Genomic DNA, 24,663 nt, shown 5'->3' with positions numbered 1-24,663 from the left:
CGACGTCCAGCGCGATCGCAGCACACAAATTGGCGGGCGGATCTCCTCGTCGCTCGGCACGCGCCTGTGACACCGCCGACGACCCCAACGACGCACCCGCGTGGGCACCATCTCCGAAGGTCCAGCTTCAGGTGACGGTGGCCGGCCCCGCAGGTACCCTCTGGAACCTTGGGGATCCCGATGCGGACGCAGGCGTGACGACGGGCTTTACGCAATAATGAAAGGGCTGCTGGAGGAGCGTGGGGAAGGCAACACGGAGAAGGGAGTCAACTACATAAACTCCAGCCCCGAGAGCATCATCTATCATTCTTTGGTTTGCTAAAAACTCGCAAACAGCGTGTTAGAACCTGTTGACAAACGGTTATTGATAATCGTGGTCAACTTAACGGTCTCCGAAGACGCTTTCAGTAGTCAGCAGTGGAAACCATAGTGATTTCAGGCTGAATTTCTCACAGATCCATCTTTTGCGAGTAGCACCCCCTGTTGAAGTCTCCAGCTCAAAAATGGCCGTAGTCGCAGCAGCTCAGAAGAACAGAGAGATGTTCGCCATCAAGAAATCTTACAGCATCGAGGTAAGCCCCAAAATATACCAACAAAAAAAAAAGTTAAAAAAATTAATTAAAAATTAAAATTGAAAAAAAATTAAAATTAATTAAAGTTTCGCAATAAATTGACGAATTCTACAGTAGATATTTAAAATTCTTACTAGACCTAGCATTGAAATCACCGAATATTCCCATAACAAATAAATTAAAAAAAAAAATTCGACTCAAAAACAAATTCTATTGTTTGATTTTATCTCGATTTTCATCATCCTCAATTTTGATCGCAAAAATACTCACTAACGTGATTTTACACATCGCCTTGAACGCCCAGCCCATTAATTTTTATAACTCACACCGTAGAAACCGAAGGTATTAAAATAAAAATCCATTACGGTCTTAGCAAGATTCCATACTTAGGAACGATTTATGCATCAATTTTAACAATCTCATTATTTTTATTTCTATCATGTGGATTTGAGAAGGAGGTCAGTGTAAGCATTAATCTCATTTTCATAATAAAACTGGCCGGTATGAGTATTCATCTGGATTGCGAATCATCTCTGGCATAGTGTTTTTAATAGAGATTACCTCATCGCAAATATTATAGTTTTTTATAAATTTTTCAATAAATCTTTTTGTGTAAAAATTCAAATACCAAGTAATACTCTCAATCATACATAATATATTTTGTTGATATTTCTGAATCATTCAATTTCATCCATAACAAAATGGTTATTTTCGTTTGGACCAACCAAATTATTGAGAAAACCTAGCGTTTGTCATAAAGTATAAGAATTTCACATTAGAAAAAAGTAGGGTTTTGTTTTTCATTTTGAATCTACAAAATTCAAGATACATTTGCAAGATCCACCATCAGACAAGCGTATCAAATTTTGCTGTTCAAGCTTTTTTATAATGTGAATTTTCGGTTTAAAGCTCATCAAAAAAAACTTTTTTGTATCAAATTTTGGAATGTGTGGAAATAATTCAATGGGTTAATATGAGAATAAGAATTTTTGATTAGATAGGTTTTTGAATGAATTACTGGAATAGGTCACCAAGAAAATGAAGTCAAAATAGTGTCATAATACTCCAAAACATATCTTTTATGAATTCAAGATAGATAATTCAAAATTTCCATATCAATGAATGAATCAAAAATGAACCTAATTTTTTAAATCAATTCGAGTTATTCACGAAATATTTTGACCATGACTTTGAATGAATTGGTTATACTGAATCGAAAGATTGTTTTTCGCCGAATGTTACTGGTATTATTTTATCAGCCACGAATTTTTCACTTCTGCTCATATTACCAGGAAAAATGCCATGAAATAGTCAATATGCTCACTAAAAACCTAAAATTGTTTTTAAGAGGGTACCTACAACTGATTTGAATTTGTTTACCGTCACTGCAACTGCCTGAATGATAAAATTGGATGTTTTTTCCGAAACATTAATAAGTAATGAAGGATATTTTCATTTTCAAATTGAGCAATTCGTTTAAAAAAAAAAAATACATCTCGAATAGTTTCTTCTTTGCATTTCCGAGAGTGTAAAATTTCTCACGCGTGTGAAAATTCTTTTTATATTCTTTTGATATCATGAACTATTTTGCACGATTATAGTTGCTGAAATAGAATTTCACTAAATATAATTTTGAAATATTTCAATCAATCATTTCCCAATCAAAATAAAGCCCAAAATATTTTAATGTTTTAAAAATCAATTGATATCCATAGATATATAGAATGATAAATATTGGATGAATAAATATCTAGTTAGGAATAATCGTGTATTTTAAAGAAATTATATCATACTTTATACCATAATATAAAGATAAATTTCTCGAATGTAACTTTGAAAAATTATCTCAAATGAGAATAAATAATAACAATGAAAACAGGAAAAATGAAATAATGCATTAGGGAAGGTACATGAGAAGTATGTAGGGACGTGGTCAATCAAACATTGCAGAAAGCAAGGCTGATGTTTGCAATCACCTTGCAAATAGTTTCAACTGGATCACGGATCCAAACTATTCCAATTCACCTATGTTGGTGATGGATATCCTTGATGATGGAATTTTATCGGTTAAAATGACTTATTAACTCATTCTCAGAGTATAATCTAGGTAATTGGCCACCTTATGATATCCAACAGTGAAACAATATTGTTAGGACTTCTTGTATTGATTCAGATACATTCCGATATCGAAGGCGGCTGAAAATAATTTGAGGAAATATTCCAACAAGTTTCTTTCTTTGTATGTAACTTGCGTGTTGAAAATTGACTCCATTCTAATAAAAAAGGAGTGCAGAAAATTATAGTCTGCAAGCATCGTCACTCTCGGTTTTTGTTTTTTCAATTTGATTGTAAAATTATTGTTTTCAAGATCCGAAAATAAAAATGACTAACGTTTCTTATTATTTTCATCAAAGCTTGAAAGTTAGATACATAAGATTTCTTGTAGAACATATTTCTGGCTTTTCAGTTACTTCTCAAAATAAATGTATCGGATGATCGATTTAGGAAGGTTCATTTCAAGATTGTAATAGCTGAAAAAATAGAGATCGTAGAATATTTCATTATCTTTCATAGAAATTTGAAGACATTTTTCCATTCGAATTCCACTACAAATTATGAAAATTTTGTTGAAGTTGAAGACGGTTTATTAATAACCCAATTAATGAATGGCTTCAATCGAATATCTGCAATAAGGAATAGATAATATTCAATATCTGCTAATGATTATGTTTTGATTGAAACTATATTAATAGATTTCCATACGAAATTGAAATATTTTAATTAGAGTTTTTGAATGAGTTAGGGATAAGCCTAGAGAACTCTCGCTGAAAAAATTCACCTCATCAGGAGTCCTAATAATCAACCAATCATTAAATAGGTGACCTCAACCAAAAATAGGCAAATCGGTCAGCGTGTAACGCATAATGAAGTATTTCAACCTGTTTTCTCAACATTCTCACTCAACTTCCTCCTTTCGATATCCAAGAAAAAATAGACCAGATTCAAAGTGGACTGCTTTTTTTTTCCAGTTAGTTGAAATTATTCACCATCAGCAACCCTGAGACGTATTCGATCACATTCTTTTCGTATTATGCGTTCCCAAATTTTATGGCAGAACCTCTTGAGGCTATCAACATTGTGTTAATTAAACTGTTGAAGATAATGATACATTCATGAATTCTATCTAGTTTAAAGTTATGTTAAGTTTATTCGAGAGATAGACATTAATATGTTGCTAGAGAATGCAGGAGCTAGGATAGAGAAATATATAATGCAGATTATTGGTGACATTGTCGATGTAAACCTTGACATGGACCGTTGATTCACTTGAATATTTTAAGGACCTTGATTTGATATTGATCTTGAGTGGATGAAGATAGAGGAAACACTGTTTTTCAATATATTGCGCAATCTGCAATTTTTTCAGAAAACTGCTGGAGCAATTCCATAAGCTTTATTTACTAGATGTGACACCATTTCACATGCATTAAGGTCATTCCCAATATTCGTAACATAGAATCTTCTATAGATGTTATCGATATATCGAAATCTAAATTATTTGTTTTTTTAAGTCATTCCCTAAGCCACTCATGAAAATATTAATTAATCAAGAGACTAATACGTAATTTCTGTACCATTAATTATTTTCAACGACATTCTGGTTGTGGTTGTTGCTTTCGAGAGATTGATGATGTGTATACATTGGGGGAACACGAAAAATAAATAAAACTCACCTCAAGCTGAACTCTTTTTCTAGGATTTTACTAGAGCGTATAAGGAAACTGTGTAAAATGTTATGAAAGGATGACAGGAAACTAAGGCATACGAATGAATTGATGGTATAGTTTTCGATACCGTTCAATTTTTTTTTTGGTATAGACTTATTTGGAGTTTAAATTTTTTTTCATTATCTGAACAAAATAAATGGACATGAAAATTTATATTCATTCAATAAAAGGGAGAAAATATAGTAATATAATCGTTTCGAAATGAAATCTGTGATAATTCTCTATCAAAATTAAATCGCTCAATTTCCTTATTGTATAAAAATAAATTATTTTTCCCCTTTCAAAACTTTGAAATTTGACGTTCACAATCTGTAACGAATTGCAGTCTTTATAGCTACTTTGAACGGCATATGTGTAACGTCAAATTTTTTCATTATACAAAATCCAAAAGCTAGAAACTTTGCTTCGATCTACTCAAACGATTCATTATTATAAATAATGAATGAGAATAACAAAATCTCTAACAACAGAATAACCACAAGATCTGATTTTGGAAAATTGGGACGACGCCAATCAATTCTGAGAAAGGATATTCCGTATTCACAGAACAATTCATTTATACGCTAATGACTTCATGCAAATTAATTGTAAAATAATAAGTATCCGGAAAACCAAGTGAGAAGAAAAAAACCACAACTATTTCCATCTTCCAAATCTATTAATTGTCGGAGATTTAGCAAAGTGATAATAAAGGTGGCAACATCCATGACCACAAAATATAATTATTTGCCATCATCGGAATCTTCGAATAACAATAAAGAAAAAAGCCTCACAGTCTAATTGAAATTGACGCAACCAAGGTCTTTTAACGAGAAGATTCTAGATCATTTCGAACTCCTCCCAGCGAATCCTCACTATAAAAAAATCTCCTTTCGTAATGAAATCACTTCTTTTAATGATCAAAAGAATCACCAGGAGCGTGTTCGATGATCTATAACAAACGATCTAGTGATTCCAAGGTCTGAAAATTATGCATTATCATCACTCTCGATCATTATTCACTTATTTATTGTCATTGGAGCTCAAGCTCGTCTTCCAAACATTGGAAGATTCAGTATGGAAAAATTAATAGGAGAGCACATACTTTCGCATCTGAATAAAAACTTTCATTTTCCTGATATTGACGATATATACCCACATATTATGATGACATAGCTTTTCTATAACGTCTCTAAATGATTTTTTTTTGATTCTCCACTCCTATTTTATGTTTTGAAAAAATAATTTATATCGGATACAACTAAATCTCTATTATTTCCAATATCATTCAATGCTGGAAAGCTAGAATCATTTTTGACTTTTCCAAGGAATTTATGATGATCTCAAAAATGTTTTTCCCTGAAGTAATAAATGACATTTTAAGAAAGCATTATGTAGAATTCAGGTAAATTCAGTTGATACTTTCAAGAAGGAACTTTGAAAGATAGTTTAGACAGATTTGTATTGAGGATGTTGAATTTGATGGTAAAGTAGTGGTCTTAATATTCATTCATAATTTAATAAAACAATACATACTTATCAATTCAACTACAGAATAATTATCTAAAAAATTAAGAGAGTCATTCGTGGTTTTAATGTCAATGCTGTGTCGGAATATAATAGAAGTAGGAATTCACAGTTTGACTTGACATTCAAGCTACTCGACTTGAGTTTGACTTGAAATCAACTCAAGTTCAAGTCAAGTAGTAGTTTTTCAATGTTAAGCAAAGTAAATAATAAATAAACACTTTATTTGACATTGAAAACCTACTACTTGACTTGAACTTGGGTTTATTTCGAGTCAAGCTCAAACCAAATAGCTTGAATATCAAGTCAAGTAGCTTGAAAATCAAGTCAAGCCGTGAATCCCTAAATAGAAGGCGTTGTCTTGGTGATGAAAGCTTATTGATTGTGAATTGTCCAAGTATCAATAATTAACTGAATTTAGTTATAATATAATTCCAAAATGAACGATACCGAATCTTCTGAAGAAAAACAAATTCAAAAACCCTGGGAAATCAGCTGCTCTGCAGATATTACCAAGAAATCGAAACTTCGTTAAGATACAAGATTACATACAATACATACATACAAGACTTTCAAACAATGGATTCAGGGAAAAGGCAGTCAAATCAATAAAAAAGTATTGCTTGCTTATTTTGTTCGACGAATTACATTGAAATTGTTTGTGAATTATTTCATTATTTCAATGAATATTGAATCATTCTCACTTACTGTTCGCTGAACGGAATGTGATTATCTTGTTGTCCAGTTGATCTTAGCAACCAGTAAAAATAATTTATCGATGCAGCAACAAACACAGTAACTAACAGGAGATCTGTCGTGCAAAAAGTATTTGAAAAACAAGATTTAAACTAAATTTAGTTTTGATTCCATTTCTCCATTCATATTTTGTGTTATAAGAGAAAATATGTGTATTTATGTTTATGTATGATGAGTAATTTTGGAAAATATAGACGGAACTGAACGAACCCTTGTACTAGATGAAAACGGGTACAAAATTTCCACATGAATAATCTGCAAATTTTGCAGGATATACCAGAAATGATGTATTACAGGAGTGATTATTCCTGTCCGATAATTTGTAAAGTTTACGATCACAATTATTGTTATATATGTTTTATTAGAATTGAATCGAATCACGGTCAGCAAATGATTGTACGCCTGGGGCAGCAAGTAATTGTAAAATGGCCTTGTTCGAAATTCATTCCGTCACACAATACGTCCTGTCCAGTTAAGTGGACACTCTCCCCTCAGATTTCAAGGACATTGTCATTCCCAACCATTGTTTCACAGGAAAAAAATTGTAATTAGCGCCTGATCCTTGATGATTAACATGCAGTGGCGTGGTACACACAATTGAAAAAATTGATTTAATATCGAGTAAACTACTGCGAATTTCCGCCATTTTGTTGAAATTTATCTTTTATCGTTTGTTATTAAATCATGCAATTCGAAATATTTGGTTTATCACTTTCAATAATTAATGGTTGGAATTATTCGACACGATAATGTTTTTAACCCTGTTTTCAGAATATATATCATTTGAAAACTTCAACTCAGAAAGTTTGAAAAAATTCAGTTTTAAACGTGGGTATTATAGAAAAAAATCTATTTTATTTTCTTGAATTAAATCGGGAAACGTCCTGAATATGTCAGTTTTTTGCTAAGCCACGTTGATCCTTCAAATTCGAGAATGAATGAAATGGAGAAAACTTTTTTTTGAGATATAATCGTATAGTTTATACACTGTGTCCGTAAACTATGGAACAAATTCATTTTTAGCTAAACAGACCATTTTAAGAAATAATCCTGAAACACGTCGACTTTTTATTTCAATTTACAGTATTTTAAAATGATAATCCAATATACAGGGTAGATTTCTTTCGAGTAATGACGTCAGCGTCAATTTTTCAAATGGAACACCCCTATTTTGTCTCAATTTTTCGATTACTCTAGCTGAAATGATTGATTCGAATTCATTAGCCAAATTAACAATATTATCAAAAATACTTATTGTCTAGCGGCAATTGGTTTGAATGTAACACCCTGTAGTTTGTTACATTTTTAGATTAATAAAAATGAGCTGTTTCCAAACATATTTGGTACTTGTGGTCTAGCAGACAGAATATGAAAGAAATTATTTCTTGTCTTGTTTTTTGTGAAATGTCATTATTTGTTCATCGCCGCTAGACAATAAGTATTTTCGATAATATTGTTAATTCAACTAATATAGTTATTTATAATACAAGTGCAGAAGGCATTGATATTCTTCCACGAGTTCAAAATTCAAAAACGAGCCACGAAGTGGCGAGTTTTGGAATGAACGAGTGGTAGAATGAGCCTTCTGTGCGAGTATTATACATTATTTTCTCTAATTCATTGCATTTTCATTGAAATTAATGAAATATTTCCATAAATATATTTTAGTGATTTTTGCATTAAAAAATGTTGGTTGGCAGAACTGATTTCTTTAAGGGAAATTGATGAATTGACAGATAAAGCCGTGGCGGAAAGTTCGGAGTACCAACATAGAATAATAAAATATAACCATGAAAACTGTGCGTTTCTGATATATTCTCGCACGATTTTGTTCTACAAGATGTGGAAGATTGAACGGAAAAACCACAGAATTAGAGAAAAGCATGTTACGCTTTACTTTATGAGCACACACAAAACTATTGTATTTTTGTCCACCCTGTACCAATTGGAATCAACATGTGATACATTTTTGGAATCAGCTCAGCTATAAATAATGAAAATGATGATAATCTTAAATCCTTAGTTTATTCCATTTATTTACTTCTGATCAACAGACAACATTTACGATTGAAAATATGTATTTATTATTATTGGTAAATTTGATTTGCAGATTTAATCCTTTTGGATTATCGATTGCGATATGTAGCCTCATAACCTTGCATGAAGGTACAACAACTTCTAATTAATTTTACGATATCGAAATTCTCATGAAAATCGTAATTGATAAAGGCAAATTGATTTGAGGGCGATGTTGAATGAAATTTATACATCAAATAAATAACTAATTGATACCTAGTTAAGGTAACGAGAGGAATGAGAAGTTCAAGCTCTGGTGTATTTCCGCTTTCACCAGCCTTGAAGAGATATTCAAGGTCCTATCGAACTAATTGATTGCTCAATTCGATCTTGATCTCGCTAATGTAATGTAAATATTGAATATTTCAAAACTGCTTCTCATGTGTCAGTTTGGAATATATTATATTCGCACAGTAGCGTAAATTCGTATTATGTTTATCAGTTCTAACACAGATTCTATAAATTTTTCTCATTATTACCCAGTTTCCGAAAGACTTGTTTCAGTAAAACCCTAAAATTTTAAGAAGAATTTCACTCCAGAATGTTTGTGTCTCAAGAATGTGGAAGTTATGGTGATCTGATGAAAATCGAGAATATTCGTTCATACACTGCGCAAAAAAATTAACGCACATTATGGAAATCTCAAATCTCTACAACTGAAGATGTTCTCAATGATAATTATTTTTATCAGAATTATGCATGCATATGTTATCCACTTTCAACGTTTTTTTTCAATACAGATGTTTTTCCCAGCAGGAATAAAAAAAAGATGAGATTATCAGATTTTGAATGTATTGCTTCCATTCTGAAATCAGTTGTTCTCGATCAATTCTAGTGATCAATAGTTTTTCTTCCGTTTGATTTTCTACACTCGATCGCTATGCAACGCGAAACACGCAATTTGACCCAAGAGGGATGTGCCCAAGCGGTAGTTTTGCGAGAAGAATGGTGGACATACACAAGAATTGCAGAAAGGTTTGGAGTTTCCCATACAAGTGTGTCCAGAATGTTGCAGCGATTCAGGGAGACAGGTATGAATGTCCGAAGACCAGGACAGGGTAGACCACGGGTAACAACTGCCATTCAAGAACGTTACTTGAGAGTTTCTTCGTTGGGACAACGGTTTGCAACCGCTCGCCTCCTTCAAAATCAGCTTGATCAAACTCATGAGGTGCAAATTAGCACTCAGACAATAAAAAATCGCCTCAGAGAATATGATTCAAGGCCTCGTGTCGCGGCAAGAGGCCCAGCTCTTACCCCAGCCCATAGAAGGGCTTGTTTGGATTTTGCGAAAGAGCATATCCATTGGGAATAGGCTGATTGGGAAAGAGTTCTCTTTACAGATGAGTCTAGATTCTGCCTCTACCATTGTGATTGACGTTCCCTTGTATATAGACGTCCACATGAAAGATATGCTCAGTGCAATTTCCTGAATACTACTGGTTTCGGGGGAGGATCGATTATGGTATGGGGTGGAATATCTTTGACTGCTCGCACAGACCTAGTGGTCGTTGATAATGGAGCTATGAATGCTGAAAGGTATATAAGGAAAATTCTTGAAAAGCATCTAGCGCCATTTGCCCCATACATTGTTGAAAATTTCATTTTTATGGAGGATAATGCCAGACCCTATCGTGCGCGCATCGTTCAGGAGTACCTTGAAGAGGTTGAAGTCTCTCGAATGGAATGGCCAGCAAGAAGTCCAGATCTCAATCCGATTGAGCAGGTTTGGGACAACCTCAATAGAAGGCTGAGAAGTTCAAAAAATCATACAGCTATTCTTAATGACTTAGGAACCCAACTCAGAGAAATCTGGGAAGGATTAGATCAGAACATTTTAAGATCACTCATTCTGAGTATGAATCGTCGTTGCCGAGCTGTAATTAACGCAAGGGGTGGAAATACCAAGTATGAAATAACTTATCAGCATTCCAGTATTTTGAAAATTGTTTATTTCTCTTCTTTCAAATAAGATTCGGTGAAATCCTGAATTTTTCTTCCATTTAATGTGTCTAGTTTCGTTCAAAACCTTCCCGAGAGAACATAAAAAATTAGTTATAAAGTCAATGTAGAGTTAACTTTCATTGAAATTGAGATTTTCAGAATGTGCGTTAATGTTTTTGCGCAGTGTATTATGAAAATGCAAGGAAATATCGACATTTTGAATATTTCAAAATTTTTCCATTACGATCCTTATGGCTAATCCGGGCCTGAAATTATGAGGAAGCTCTGATGACGTATTGAAAGATTTCCTAGAATCCTAATTCTTCAATTCCGTTGTCGTTCTTACCCGAAAGGAATTCCTCTGAAGTTTCCTCGTTAGGCAATTTCCTCCTCTGCGGCATTTCCTACTGTTCAAGACAATCGAAATTGAACTTCTTCATCTTTTCAGAACGGTTATCCGGCAAGAAGACGTTCTTTAGTCGACGATGCAAGATTCGAGACTCTGGTGGTTAAGCAAACCAAACAGACGGTGTTGGACGAAGCCAGGCTCAGATCTAATGGTGAGTATAAAAAAAATTCCAATGTACAGAACGAAATGGCTCAATTTGTCTCTATCACTATCTTTTTCTTCACTTTTCGGCTTATCTTCCGGAGTTGTCACTTCAAATTTTGAGATTAGTGAAAGAACATATTCATTATTGAAACGATATCAAAAAAAAGAAACAGCAGGAAAATAGAAACGAACTATATAATTAACGGTGAAAAATATCCCAATATTCTGATATTGCACTGAAAATGAAGCAATTCAGTTTACGAGAAAAAGCATAAACCTTTTGGTTTATATCTAAAGTTTAACGTCGTCTAGGCTTTTAATTTCTGAAATTTTATGAATATTTTATTGCTTCATACATTTTTGTTGATTTTGGTTCTACAACACAAGATGCAAATCTTAAATGTTGGATGTCTTACTTCAACAGTGTCGTAGTTTTAAAAACATAGCATCCCTTGAATTCATCAAAGTCTTATCTGCAAAATACTCTGAAAAGCTCAATACAGTCTGTTTCAATTTTTTGTCCTCTGGATTTCACTCAGGAATGCATGAAGAACTACAGAATATTACCTAATCTTTTTTTAACAATTCTTGAGCTTTTCACCCTGATTGGAGCATGTTCGATGTTGCATGTGAATGTTATTTTATAGATTCTAGTATGGAGCCTGAAGTTCAACACGAAGACATTCCAACCAAAGAAGAAACAACACAAGCGATAAAAGACGGTAAGCTTGAGAAGGAATGCTTTGTGAAAGGCTTTTTATTGTAGTTAATAGTTGAACATCATCATTCAGCTTGGCTTGCCAAGATTTTCTCATTACTGCCAAAACCTAGTAACCAACGATGCAATCCTATACTTGAAAGCATGTGTTCAGTTAGAGTGATATTCATATTACTCAGATATAACGAGCTCAAGTTGATTCATGCATAATCGGGCTCAAATGAATTGAATTTTATCATATAGTTATTTGAAGTAATACAGGTCCCTTTTTGATGTAAACTGCGACTGCATTGAAGAAGGTCAATGAGTAAACAGAAAAATAATTAAGTATGTGAAAGGTAGATGAATAAGGAAATAAAGGTATCAGTAAATAATTCAAAATTCCTTTCCAAATTAATATTAATTCAATAATACCACTATAATTATAATAACAATTGTAATTATAAAAAATTTAAAGTTATCGTTCTAAAAATACCTCCTCAACATCTGTTTACGTTCTTAATAAACATACGTTCGCTCAATGAAATCTCAAGTATCCTCATTAAGAGTTTTTTCTGCAAATCCTTGATTTAAATTACGTACAATTATATGCTAAACAATCAATAGGTTCGTAACTTAGTTTTCTAAAACTCAAAACAACCTTTTTGAAAGCTAGTCAAATGAGCAAAATGGATATTCATATTTCCAAATTGTTGGAATGAACTTAATATCGTAAACCTCATTCATTCGGACCGATATCATTAATTAGAATTCAATTCATTTGATTTTCGAATATACAGGGTGATTCAAAATTCGATATCAAGATTTCAGAGGCGTATCTTTCAGGTCAAAATAGGACTTTTTATATGAACATATGTGTACCTACATTTAAAAAAAATTATGAAACTTCAACGCTCTATAGTACGGTAAGAATGATTTTTTTTTATGGAAGAAAAAGTCTTATAATGACCTGAAATCTTGATACCGAATTTCAAAACACCATGTATATCAAATACGTAACAGGCATGAAAAAATATTGTTTCAGATATATTTTGTCCTGAGAAGTTATTCAAAACTGATTTCTTCTATTCGCTTTTACTAGAATGCAACTCAATTACAATATTCCAAGGACTTACGATCCCTTCATATCACTAGCAAATGAAGTGTCTACGTGATAATCGACATGTATCAGAAGAATATTACAGTCATTCTTGATACATTTTCAGAAACGATTCAAACATTTTGAGTTTTTTTACAATACATGAAATATTAATTTAATTACTGAAAGAAGAATTAGAGTAGATGCTTCATTTGCCATTGAATTTTTTTCTCAAAAAACTGGATTTTTAGACTGAATAGAGAGTTTTCCATTTTGATATAGAAATATTCTTGAAAGATTAAATGGGTTATGAATAGGTTAAATCTGGTTTATGTATTTATTGATTCAATTGATCCTCCATCGTTTTGATCAACTTGACAGAAGTGAATCTAGCAACCTTGTGTTCTATTGATGTGGAACAATTGAATTAAAACACATCTTTTTACGGATTCAAAGAAAATACCCTTGAATTCAAGAATTCTCTCATCTTGTTCAGCAAGCTCCAAATCAGACAAGCGTGTAATTAGATTGTGTCATTTTATTTAATAAAAAGTAACGATCTAATCAAAATCGGTTCTTCAAGGAAGTATGCAAGGTATTATGATAATCACGCATAGTTTTCCACTGGATTGGAATTCGAATGAAATACAATTAAGATAAATTAACGAGAGATAAATAACAAATTATTCAAGTTCAATATTATATTGGGAAACATATTCATATAAACCTTGTAGCGTGAAACTTGACATGGTTCTTGCGAACTTGAAACGTGTAGATAATTTCAGATGGTTGCGTTCAGAGTGGTGCATTATGCGAAATTCACCGTAATTGTGTTAAGAGCACCGTAACAAGAGGAACGCTCGGAGTCGTACAAAGATGGCAGGGCCATTTCCTTCGGCTTTCAAGCTTCCTCGAGTCAATTTTCATCCCCCATTTATCAAAAAAGTTACTGCTTCGCGTTGAGCCCTAGAAATATAGTTGTCGGATTTTATGAAATTTCAGGGTGGACACTTTTATATCTGGGGACGTGTGCTGCAATTGAAATGGGGATGTGACTTGATCTGACGGTAATTTATCTATTTCTAGTTCTACTGGATTCCACGAAACTTATTCCTACTATTTCTATTAATGGGAAGTACTTTCAGAAAGGATACCACACACTTTATTAGAGAAATCCTATGAAATTGACTAAATTTTTGGAACTTTTTGCTTGGAATGTCTTGAACTATAGCGCATCAAAAATTGAGCCAATTTGACAGGCCATTTTCCCTAATGAAGTGTGCGTTTTCCTTCAAGAATTCATGGAACTTTTTTTTTCATTCAGAATGCTGTTATGTTCAAAATTTTGTACCACACCTTTTTCGATTGTAATTCAGAAATCGTTAAATGTAATTGAAAAAAGGAAATTTAATTTTAGAAGATGAAAATTGCAATTCAGTATTGGGAGTATTATTCAGAATTGGGAATTCGAAATTCAGAAAAAGAACTTCGTATTCAAAAAAGGGTGATTTGTATTCTAGAATCGCAATATATAATTCAGAAAAGGAAAAATTGAGTTCAGAAAATATACATTGGAATCGGGATTTGCTGAATTGGAATTCAGAAATATGAAATTGTAATTCAGATTTGCTGTACTCCAGAATAAATAAAATAATACATGTGCATATTGTACAGGTACCTCACATTCGGTTCTGTTCTGAATTACATATTACATTATCTGAAATTTAACTGACAATCAGCAAGTTTAATTTGCTTTGTCTCAATTTCAATTATCTATTCTCAGTTACAACTTCATTTTTCTGAATTCGAACTTCTAATCTGAATTTAAATTTCGTTTTTCTCAAATTAAATCAACTTTTCTCAAATCCAATTTTTTTCTGGATACCTTCTTATTCTGAAATAGGTACATGTTCCATTTTTCAAAATTGACCTCTGATTTTCTTCTTCGATAGGAAAGGTGTAGAAATGTGTATTCTCAAATAAATCAATCCAAAACCTTTGAGTACAGGATTTTGATCAATTGATTCGTATTACATGAGGTTACTACTTTGCGATCACTTTGAGGGTGTTCATGAAACACGAAACTTGTTGCAGTGATAACATTTTGTATAATCATCTGAATTTATGAAAAAAAAAAGAAACTGAACTTTGTGTTTGGAGACTAGTATCAGGATTTGGAGATACTCTGCTTGTTAACCCACACCTGCCTAACAAATCTGGAAGATATTCACATATATCCCAAGTAGTGCCATATATACAAGAATAATATTAACATACAACTTTCTTCTATGTAGTATGAATACAACTCAATAAAAACTAGAACAGTTTTCCAACTCAGCAATCAAAACCCAAATATAACAAAAATTAATTTTTCTGAGAATCAAAGAAAATTAATAATAGAGAGAATGATAAGATTTTTTTGGCGAACAGTAATCTTATACGAATTAAAAATAAATCTTTTAAATTCAAGGTATTCGACGATCAACAAATATTTGTACACAAAGGGTAGTAATATAGTGAATTTGTTCACAGAGCTCTAAACTCATTAACCAAACACTAATACTAATCAGTTCTAGTGATTTATCCTCATAAATACTAATAATTCTTATTTTTTCGATTCCTTCAGATTCTGGACTTACAGAAGAAGAAGTGTTCCTTCAGAATGCTCTCAGCGAGAATCCTGAATCTGAAAATTACCCGCAAAAGTCCATCTTGGTCCTACGTTTGAAAGAAGGAATGAGCTCACTCGGCCGTATCCTCAAGACAGTCGAGAAGTTCAATGGCTCTGTTTGTCACTTGGAAACCCGCCCTAACAAGAACGAGGGTGCTCAGCTGGATGCCCTGATCAAAATCGAGATGTCCAGGGTTAACTTGCTCCAAATCTTGAAGTCTCTCCGTCAGTCTTCTGTTCTGGAGCATTGCACCTTGGTCGGTGACGATAACATCACATCAAAGACACCATGGTTTCCAAGACACGCCAGTGAACTAGACAATTGCAACCATCTGATGACCAAGTATGAACCAGATTTGGATATGAACCATCCAGGATTTGCCGACAAGGAGTACCGTGAACGCAGAAAGGAAATTGCTGAGATTGCTTTCTCCTTCAAATAGTGAGTATTTGGGTGTTCTTTGTTAGTTAGAAGCGGAGCAAAACTACACGAAACTCAAATTACACCCATTAAAATTTAATGCACTATTAAAATTTTAATCCTCCATTAAATGGTGCAGATAGCCAATAGGCATCTACTGCAGGTTATTTAATGACGGCATTAAATTTTAATGAATGCATCTAGGTGTAAGTCGGTATAATCAGATAATAAAAATTTTCTTGCGATTCTTCTTACATCATTACATTGCCATGTTGAATTAAATAAAACATGCCTCTCTGATCGAATCAACAGTGTAGAAATGATTAGATCGAGATTTAGTTTTACCCTAAAACTTTCTTTTTTCTACAGTTATCGTGTCTGTTTTGTTAGAGTTTTTCATCGAAAATGGTTATTTTACTAAAATTGCAAAATATTGTAGGTTGATTACATGTGAGAGTTCAATGCATTCAAACCCCTTCCAAAATACAGCTGAATTCGAAGAGGATACCAGAAAACGTGAATTTGATGATGTTGAGATCATTTAATTTTCTCTTTATTTTTTACGAATCGTTTCGAATGAATGTTTTCAAAAATGTCAAAGATGCTTTCATTCGGAGATACCATTTAGATTGGTCAACACATAGGGTTCTGAATGATTGGTTCTACTTTATCACAAAAAATGATCATATCAGAATATAATTAGTTCCAATAAATTATCTGCGAAATTTCACGAAACGTTCCTTTATAATAATTATAATTCGAATTACAAGGCTGCTTAATGTTTTTTTTACATTCAAGTTTGCTCATTCAAGTGAAATCAAATACTTCATAAATCAGAAATAATTCTCTTCTACTCTACGTTTTCTTGTTGCAATTAGACAACATTCAAATATGTGACCTGAAATAATCGAGATAAATATCACTACTCTCTCATAATTGACATAAATAACAAGATATCTCGATATTCCAATGAAATGTCCTCTTCGATTGCAAAAGATCGATGAAAATGAAGATATAAACCTAATTTGTAGCTTCTTAACTCAAGTGTTGCACCTGGACTTACCACTCACACTTATCTAGGAGAAAAAGTTGTATAGTTGACATTGGCTTTGTACTAATTGAAAAATACGTGATTGAACTGTTCGATTATTGCACAAACAATGTATTCGATTCGAACTCATTGATGATAGAAGGCGATTTGTGCCACATGAATGAGCAGGTCAAAGTAACTAGTTGAAGGTTGGAACAAAAACTAGATTTTGCAGAAGTATAATGCATTCGAGATATACGGGTGCACAGTATGTATCTGTTATCTTTTCTGAACAAACATTTTTTTGAATTCAAATGATTCAGTTGGGTACATCGTTATTATTGATGTATTGATCATTCAATATTCAAATCCCTATCTGTTGAGGATTGAGTGGACTGTAAAATTCGCTAGTTCGGAGGCACTTTCGATTTCGATTCAAATTATCAATCATCAATAAAAGTAACTCCTACCTTGAAGTCTTCAGGCTGATGCTTGAGGATTCGTACGATTTTCCGAAATCTAACTGGCCAGCGGACAGGATTCCCGCATCGAAGTCCTTTCACTGAGGGGCTCCGATCTCCTAATTTAGTGTCTTCAACGATGGTTCTTTCATACACAATAAGGAAGCAAAATCACGTTATTTAACTGTACTTAAAAGGAAGTTCAAATCACCAGATTTTTGGAAATAACTCGGAAACTGAGTTTTCACTTAGTCGGAAACGTAAATAAACTTTTAGAAAGTTATAAAATGAAAATTATATCGAGAGAGAAATCATTCATCAACATCGGAAAATCATTCTCACAAATCTTAAAACCATTGATAAGAAAAATCGAAAATACCTGTGTTTCGCGACATCTGTGGACGTTTAATGAATTAATAATAATCTGAGATGGAAACTATAATTGTTATCTGAAAAGTAAGGATTAAAAATTCTTCATTTTCAGTGTTGAGAATAATCCGTAATATGTCCAAATACAAATATTAACTTTGGTAATGAAAAACCATAAACGTTGTGAAACACATCTTTTAAAAACTACTAAGGTTGAAGTAACAAACTTATACTCATCTTTCTTGCAAATTATGATCTTTGGATCATAAGGGTGTTTTTTTAGAGCTATAGAACTTTAAATTGCAATAAAACAACGATGGACTATTCGATTGACATGAATTTTATTTATCCGCAAGATAAATTTGTGGCATTACATTTCAAATATGATTTCTGGCATATGACCGCCACGGCTGGCTCGGATGTAGTCCAATCGGGACGTCCAATTTTCGATGACTTTTTCCAACATTTGTGGCCGTATATCGGCAATAACACGGCGAATGTTGTCTTCCAAATGGTCAAGGGTTTGTGGCTTATCCGCATAGACCAATGACTTTACATAGCCCTACAGAAAGTAGTCTAACGGTGTTAAATCACAAGATCTTGGAGGCCAATTCGTCCAAAACGTGAAATTAGGCGGTCACCAAACGTGTCTTTCAATAAATCGATTGTGGCACGAGCTGTGTGACATGTTGCGCCGTCTTGTTGGAACCACAGCTCCTGGAAATCATGGTTGTTCAATTCAGGAATGAAAAAATTAGTAATCATGGCTCTATACCGATCACCATATACTGTAACGTTCTGGCCATCATCGTTTTTGAAGAAGTACGGACCAATGATTCCACCAGCCCATAAAGCGCACCAAACAGTCAGTTTTTCTGGATGTAACGGTGTTTCGACATACCCTTGAGGATTAGCTTCACTCCAAATGCGGCACTCCAGATTTTGTCGACGATAAATTGGACGTAGTGCGCGATACGTATTCCGCACAGAACCATTATTTTCGAAATAAAATTGCACTATTTGCAAGCGTTGTTCAGGCGTGAGTCAATTCATGATGAATTGCCAAACCAAACTGAGAATAAATCACTTGACAGCTGCTAAATCGGTCGCCATCTTGAACAGTATTGCCAACTTAAAGTTATATACCTCGAAAAAAGAGACCCTATACAATTAAGATTTTCTTTTAAGTTTCTCTATTTTTTTCGCAGCGGTGATCCAATTCCATACATCGAATACGTACCCACAGAAATCAAAACTTGGAATTCCGTATTCAACACAGTGCAGGAACTGATGCAAAAACACGCTTGCGTCGAGTACCGTCGAGTTTTCAAAAAACTGATGGACGAAGGCATCTTTGCTCCTGACAAGATTCCACAACTTCAGGAAATGTCCGATTTCATGTGTCGCAACACTGGATTCACCCTTAGACCTGCTGCTGGACTACTCACAGCCAGGGATTTCTTGGCTTCTCTCGCTTTCAGAATTTTCCAAAGCACACAATACGTCAGACACGTTAACTCACCTTACCACACACCAGAACCGTAAGTTTTTCCTCATCTGACAATGAAAAATAAAAGTAAAATGAAGCAACTTATAAAATTCAATGAAATGGGCAAACTCTGTCAATGGGCGAAGCACTAGTCATCAGACCTCAAAAAATTGGTACTCCACTGTACTTTATTTTCGAACAACTCTTTCTAAGAGATTCCTAGAATAATTAAAAAAATCCCATAAACGACAAAACTGTAAGAAATCAAATACTGTAGTACTGGTCAAATTTTCTTTTCACATTTCTCTAAACAAGCAGTGGCCCACCAAAAAATTGAATAATCACTGCCAAATTTAAGTTATATATCTTGTGAAGGGGAGGTTCTATGGAAAAAAAATCAAACATTCTCGAAAAAAAAAGCGTTAGCGGCCTTCTTTTCTTAAAATGATCCGAGTAATCTGTAATTTCCGTTTCTATGTACCTCCAATTTAGGAAAATCCTGCAATCCTGCATATTCTAAAACTCTGAAATAACAAAAGTTAAAGTTTAGCCTCTTACAACAAATTTCAGAGACATCGACCGAAAGACAGACACAAGACCAAAATTGTTCAGAATGGTCTCCAAATATAATTTGGGATCGACAATCTTGTTATTGGAGATAAGATGTTTTTCACCCTAAAACAGATTATGATCATTTTTGGAATGAAAAAATTTTCTGCTTTAGTTAGAGTAGAAAGCGTTGGACAAATACCTTATTGATGGATAGTTGCAACAACGTTAGAATAATCTGTTCAGAAAAGGAGCTTTCAAAAAAGAATTTATATTTCTACGACTCTGAAAAGATTTCGTATTCCACTGTTTCCATCTGAGACTGCAATTGATCAGATTTGCGAGTCAAGAGTGGGGCTTAAATTGCATTTGAATGAAGGATTTAATCATTCTTTTTATCCTCGTCAATGTGATCGACGAAGATATTATATTGGGAGATCCAAAATGGATGAGGCAAAGCTTGAAACAATGAAAATGAAGTAGAGGATATGTAATGTTCAAATGACTTGAGCATCAAAAATGTTTTTAGTTCTCACTAACAATTGGATGTGAGATAAAATAAATCAAAGCTAGAAAAAGCTTTCTGAAAGTGTTAATGATCGCAAGAAGGGTGACTGAAGCTATTAGCCGTCTATTGCCGTTATTGAGTTTAACTCGCTTTGATGGCATGGTAATTGAATATCGCTTGCACCAGAGTATCACTTTTAGGGTATTCTACTCGACGATGACTTCGTTCTATCAATCGATAGGTCATTCTCCATTGGAGACTTTTAGTAAAATTATTCCAGATTAATTGAAAACGTGGGATGCTTTACTTCATATTGTCGGTGACTGTTTAGAGAGCGCTGCACCAAAAACTATTGGATAGTGCCTTAAGATGAGTTAGGATTCCGTAAAAACTGATGAATTATTGGTAATATCCTTGCGGTAAAATGAGTCAAATAAGAACAATTCCTAAATTTCCACTGACTCGTTATTTTTTCTTCATCAATTCCTTTTATTCAGTTAAGTATCTTTTATTTTTAATTTCAGAGATTGCATTCACGAACTCCTGGGACACATGCCACTCTTGGCTGATCCAAGCTTCGCACAGTTCTCCCAAGAGATCGGTCTAGCCTCCCTTGGAGCTTCAGATAAAGAAATCGAGAAATTGTCTACGGTAAGTACGGCCTCGAGAAAATCGCTTTATTCTAATCATCTCGACACAGATGGAACGAATGGAAATATTGCATCGACTTTGATTCAGTTTCATCTCATTTCAATATTCGAATGAAGGTATTAAATCTATTGAAATGAAGAATTAACTCACAGAGCGAATATCGCCTTAGAACTTTGTTCCTTGAAATACTATGGCTTTGAGCAAATTATATCGAAAAGTAGTTTGACGGCTACTAATATATTGTTAAATTTTCGTATAGAGTTTTTCCTTATAAATTTTCATTTTTTCAATAGGAAAAAACAAGTTTTTTTTAATCAACAAACAAGTTTAACGGATGGAATTGGCAAAAATTGTTCCTATTGTTATTATTTTCAGCCTCCAATACAGGCTGCTTTAAGGATCTGAAAGATCTCACAAAGGTATATAATACAGTCAATACTCGCAATTTCGAGTTGTTAAGAATAAAGTCTTTTCATTATTTCATTTCAGGAAAAATACAATGATATTGAAGAATAATACAGAAAAAAATTTCTCCGTGCAAAAAAAATAATAAATGGAAGTTGAGATGTTACAGATTTGTGAAATGAGGATGAACTTTATTCCAAATAAAAAACGTATTCAGATTTGACACTCATGAGTGAATACCATAACCATCTAATTTAAACGTGCACTTTTTGTGAAATCTTTTGAACCTACATAAAAAGGATTCTGGAGTAAAGAAAATAAATGCGATAAAAAATTTTTCCATTAATATAATGCAACAAGTTCTTATGTTTTGATGTTTCTAATGATTAATTTCCGAAAAACGATGGAAAAATGTTTTCCTACAACTGCTATGGAAAGTAGCGTATTCTTCATAGCTTACTCAATTTCAAAACTATGTATTGCTCATACTGTTTGAAATATTATTTCTCACTGCACTTTGCCCACACCTCACTTGGTAGACCAATGAAATTGGGCTTTTGAGTCATTTCTATGGAAACGCAATAAATTAGCGCAATAAATTAGCACATACTGTCAACGAATGCCATTTTGATTTGAATCAAGTCCATTGCTTGAATTATTGACATTTGTGCAGTTGTAGGAAAAGTATAGTGTGCAACATGTGGAGAAAGTCTATTTTTCGCTCGTGTGTTTGCGGCACTCGCCTTTCAGGCTCGTGCCACAAACTTCCACACTCGCGAGAAAAGTTGAACTTTCCCCACTTGTTGCACAATATACTATTATTTTAATTTGACTCCTACATTATTTGAAACGTGAACTATTTCTCATGAGTAACGAATGTAAAAGTCAGATGAGATGTTTATTGATCAAATATCTTTTTTATTACTCCAAAAGTTACAGAAGTTAAAAGTTCCAAGATGAGAAAACCAATACCTTGGGTTTTCAATATTTCCATTAGTAAACCATCAATTTCGATTGAAATGAGAAGAGTCATGAGAAAAATTACCATATAATTACGGAGAAATAATGAATGAATAAAAATTGCAATAATCTCCAAAACCATCTATCTTAAATCGCCTTCCTTTTCTAGGTATACTGGTTCACAGTAGAATTCGGTCTTTGCAAGGAGAACGGCAACGTTAAGGCTTACGGTGCCGGCCTCTTGAGTGCATACGGCGAACTTCTACACGCCCTCAGCGACAAACCAGAACTGAGACCATTTGAACCAGCAGCCACAGCAGTGCAACCCTACCAGGACCAAGAATACCAACCGATCTACTACGTGGCTGAAAGCTTCGATGACATGAAAGACAAGTTCAGGCGCTGGGTATCAACAATGTCCAGACCATTTGAAGTTAGACTGAACGCCTACACAGGAAGAGTGGAAGTCTTGGACTCAGTGGACAAACTTGAGTCTCTCGTCCACCAGCTCAACACGGAGGTACTTCATTTATCCAACGCTTTGAACAGATTGAAGGCGCCATCACTTCAGTGAATTGATCTGTACAAAGAAACGGATGCAAGTAGTTAATGTGAGATCGCATCATCAATGTTATAATCTTTATAATTAGTATCTCTAGAGAATTGAAGACGTGACCCTTTATAAAAGTAGCGTCCAACGACGTATCAAGAGATATATTTAGAGAAGAAATAAAATATGAATATTATCACATTGTTGTATCCAAATGCACTTGAAACTGTGTTGTTTTCTTCGATGCGAAGAGCAATTAGCGCAGTATATTATTTATTATGAGGATAGTTTGCACGTTATTGATGTATATAGTGAGAACTATATGTTTGTAACTTAATATCTTGCAATGAAACTGCGATTATAATTTATTAGCCTATTTAACCAATAAAGTTTATTCTGAAGATTTATGTTTTTCAATTTTTTACTAAATTTGCTCCTTATAGCATATGCAAATTCAAAACAATTTGATTACAAAAGGTTTGTCCAAGTTTCCTGCAATGCATTAGGATCCAGGGTATTTATTGCTTAACAGTACAAACAATTGAAACCTGGTAAATCATCTCTGGAACCAGAATGTGTAGACTCGGTTGTTTCTATTGGCTAATATATTCCACGTTCCACCGCATGCCAATTTGGTTACTTTCATTGGCTGCAGCTGTAACTTCTTATCATATTTTTTTGATGATTGAATATACCTAGTGTGATGCGTAGGTGGATTAAGGACATGAAATGAGTATATTGACTCGGCTTTAGTTCGATGTGTAGCTGATTTCTTCTTTTTGGATAAAGAATATTCAAACTTGAATAGGGCAGGATATTTCTATTATTCCAAGTTACCAGAAATTCATTATCAGGCAGGGACAGCAGAGAATTTATTATCTTACCAGTCCTTTCGAATAGATTCCTGTATGCTAGTTAATCGTCATATGAAATAGTATTTGTCGATTTGGTTACTTTCATTGCCCGAAATATTAGGTGTACAACTTTACTTCCGCGTTTTTGCAATTGATGGCTGTAGCAGTTGATGGTAGTCGAAATAAATAGATCGTAGATGTCATACAATAATCTAAGTTATTTGTGAACATAACGCCAACGAAACATTAATCGATTTCTGTCTGCATAATGAAGTTATTCTCAATTGAACATGTCAGCTTACGAGCCAAATTCTCGTCATTTGTGGAAGGTTTTGATTTTCTCCTTTAATATGAAAAAATCTGCGGCCGAGGCTCATCGAATGCTCTCAAATGCCTATAGTGAGGCTGCTATTAGTGAAAGAACGTGCCGAGAGTGAAATCAACGCTTCAAGAACGGTGATTTAGACGTCAAAGACCAGCATGGCGGAGGAAGAGAGAAGGTTTTCGAAGAACGAAGAATTGTAGGCATTACTTGATCAAGACTCGTGTCAAACTCAACAAGAATTGGCAGGATCATTGGGAGTGACACAACAAGTAATTTCAAACAGAGAGAGATGTTGAACGACGTTTGTTTGATTGTGAACTGCTAGCAGAACAAAGACGGAAGGGATTTCTGCATCGCATTAGGACTGGAGACAAATGAGCTCATTACGATAATCCCAGGGCAGAAAATCATGGGCATGCTTCCACGTCG

The 24,663-nt window shown here is 33.8% G+C and overlaps 1 protein-coding gene across 1 annotated transcript; it reads left to right on the top strand.

Annotated features, from left to right (window-relative positions):
• Window positions 1–289: 289 nt before the first annotated feature.
• LOC123673805 (tyrosine 3-monooxygenase) lies at window positions 290–23,458 on the top strand. Its single transcript, XM_045608492.1, has 7 exons — window positions 290–572; window positions 11,091–11,202; window positions 11,843–11,917; window positions 15,618–16,104; window positions 19,152–19,484; window positions 21,014–21,140; window positions 22,675–23,458. The coding sequence occupies exons 1-7, from the start codon at window positions 504–506 to the stop codon at window positions 23,077–23,079; spliced, it is 1,608 nt and encodes a 535-aa protein (XP_045464448.1). The 5' UTR covers window positions 290–503; the 3' UTR covers window positions 23,080–23,458.
• Window positions 23,459–24,663: the final 1,205 nt, after the last annotated feature.

Source organism: Harmonia axyridis, chromosome 2, assembly GCF_914767665.1.
Source record: "Harmonia axyridis chromosome 2, icHarAxyr1.1, whole genome shotgun sequence".
Classification (NCBI taxonomy): Eukaryota; Metazoa; Arthropoda; class Insecta; order Coleoptera; family Coccinellidae; genus Harmonia; species Harmonia axyridis.
This window is presented reverse-complemented; position numbering and strand designations above follow the sequence as displayed.

Coding starts and splice junctions, on each gene's coding strand:
- LOC123673805 (XM_045608492.1), top strand. CDS start 504: ATGGCCGTAGTCGCAGCAGCTCAGAAGAACAGAGAGATGTTCGCCATC. Junction 19,485..21,013: donor CCTTACCACACACCAGAACC/GTAAGTTTTTCC, acceptor TTTTAATTTCAG/AGATTGCATTCACGAACTCC. Junction 21,141..22,674: donor AAATCGAGAAATTGTCTACG/GTAAGTACGGCC, acceptor TTCCTTTTCTAG/GTATACTGGTTCACAGTAGA.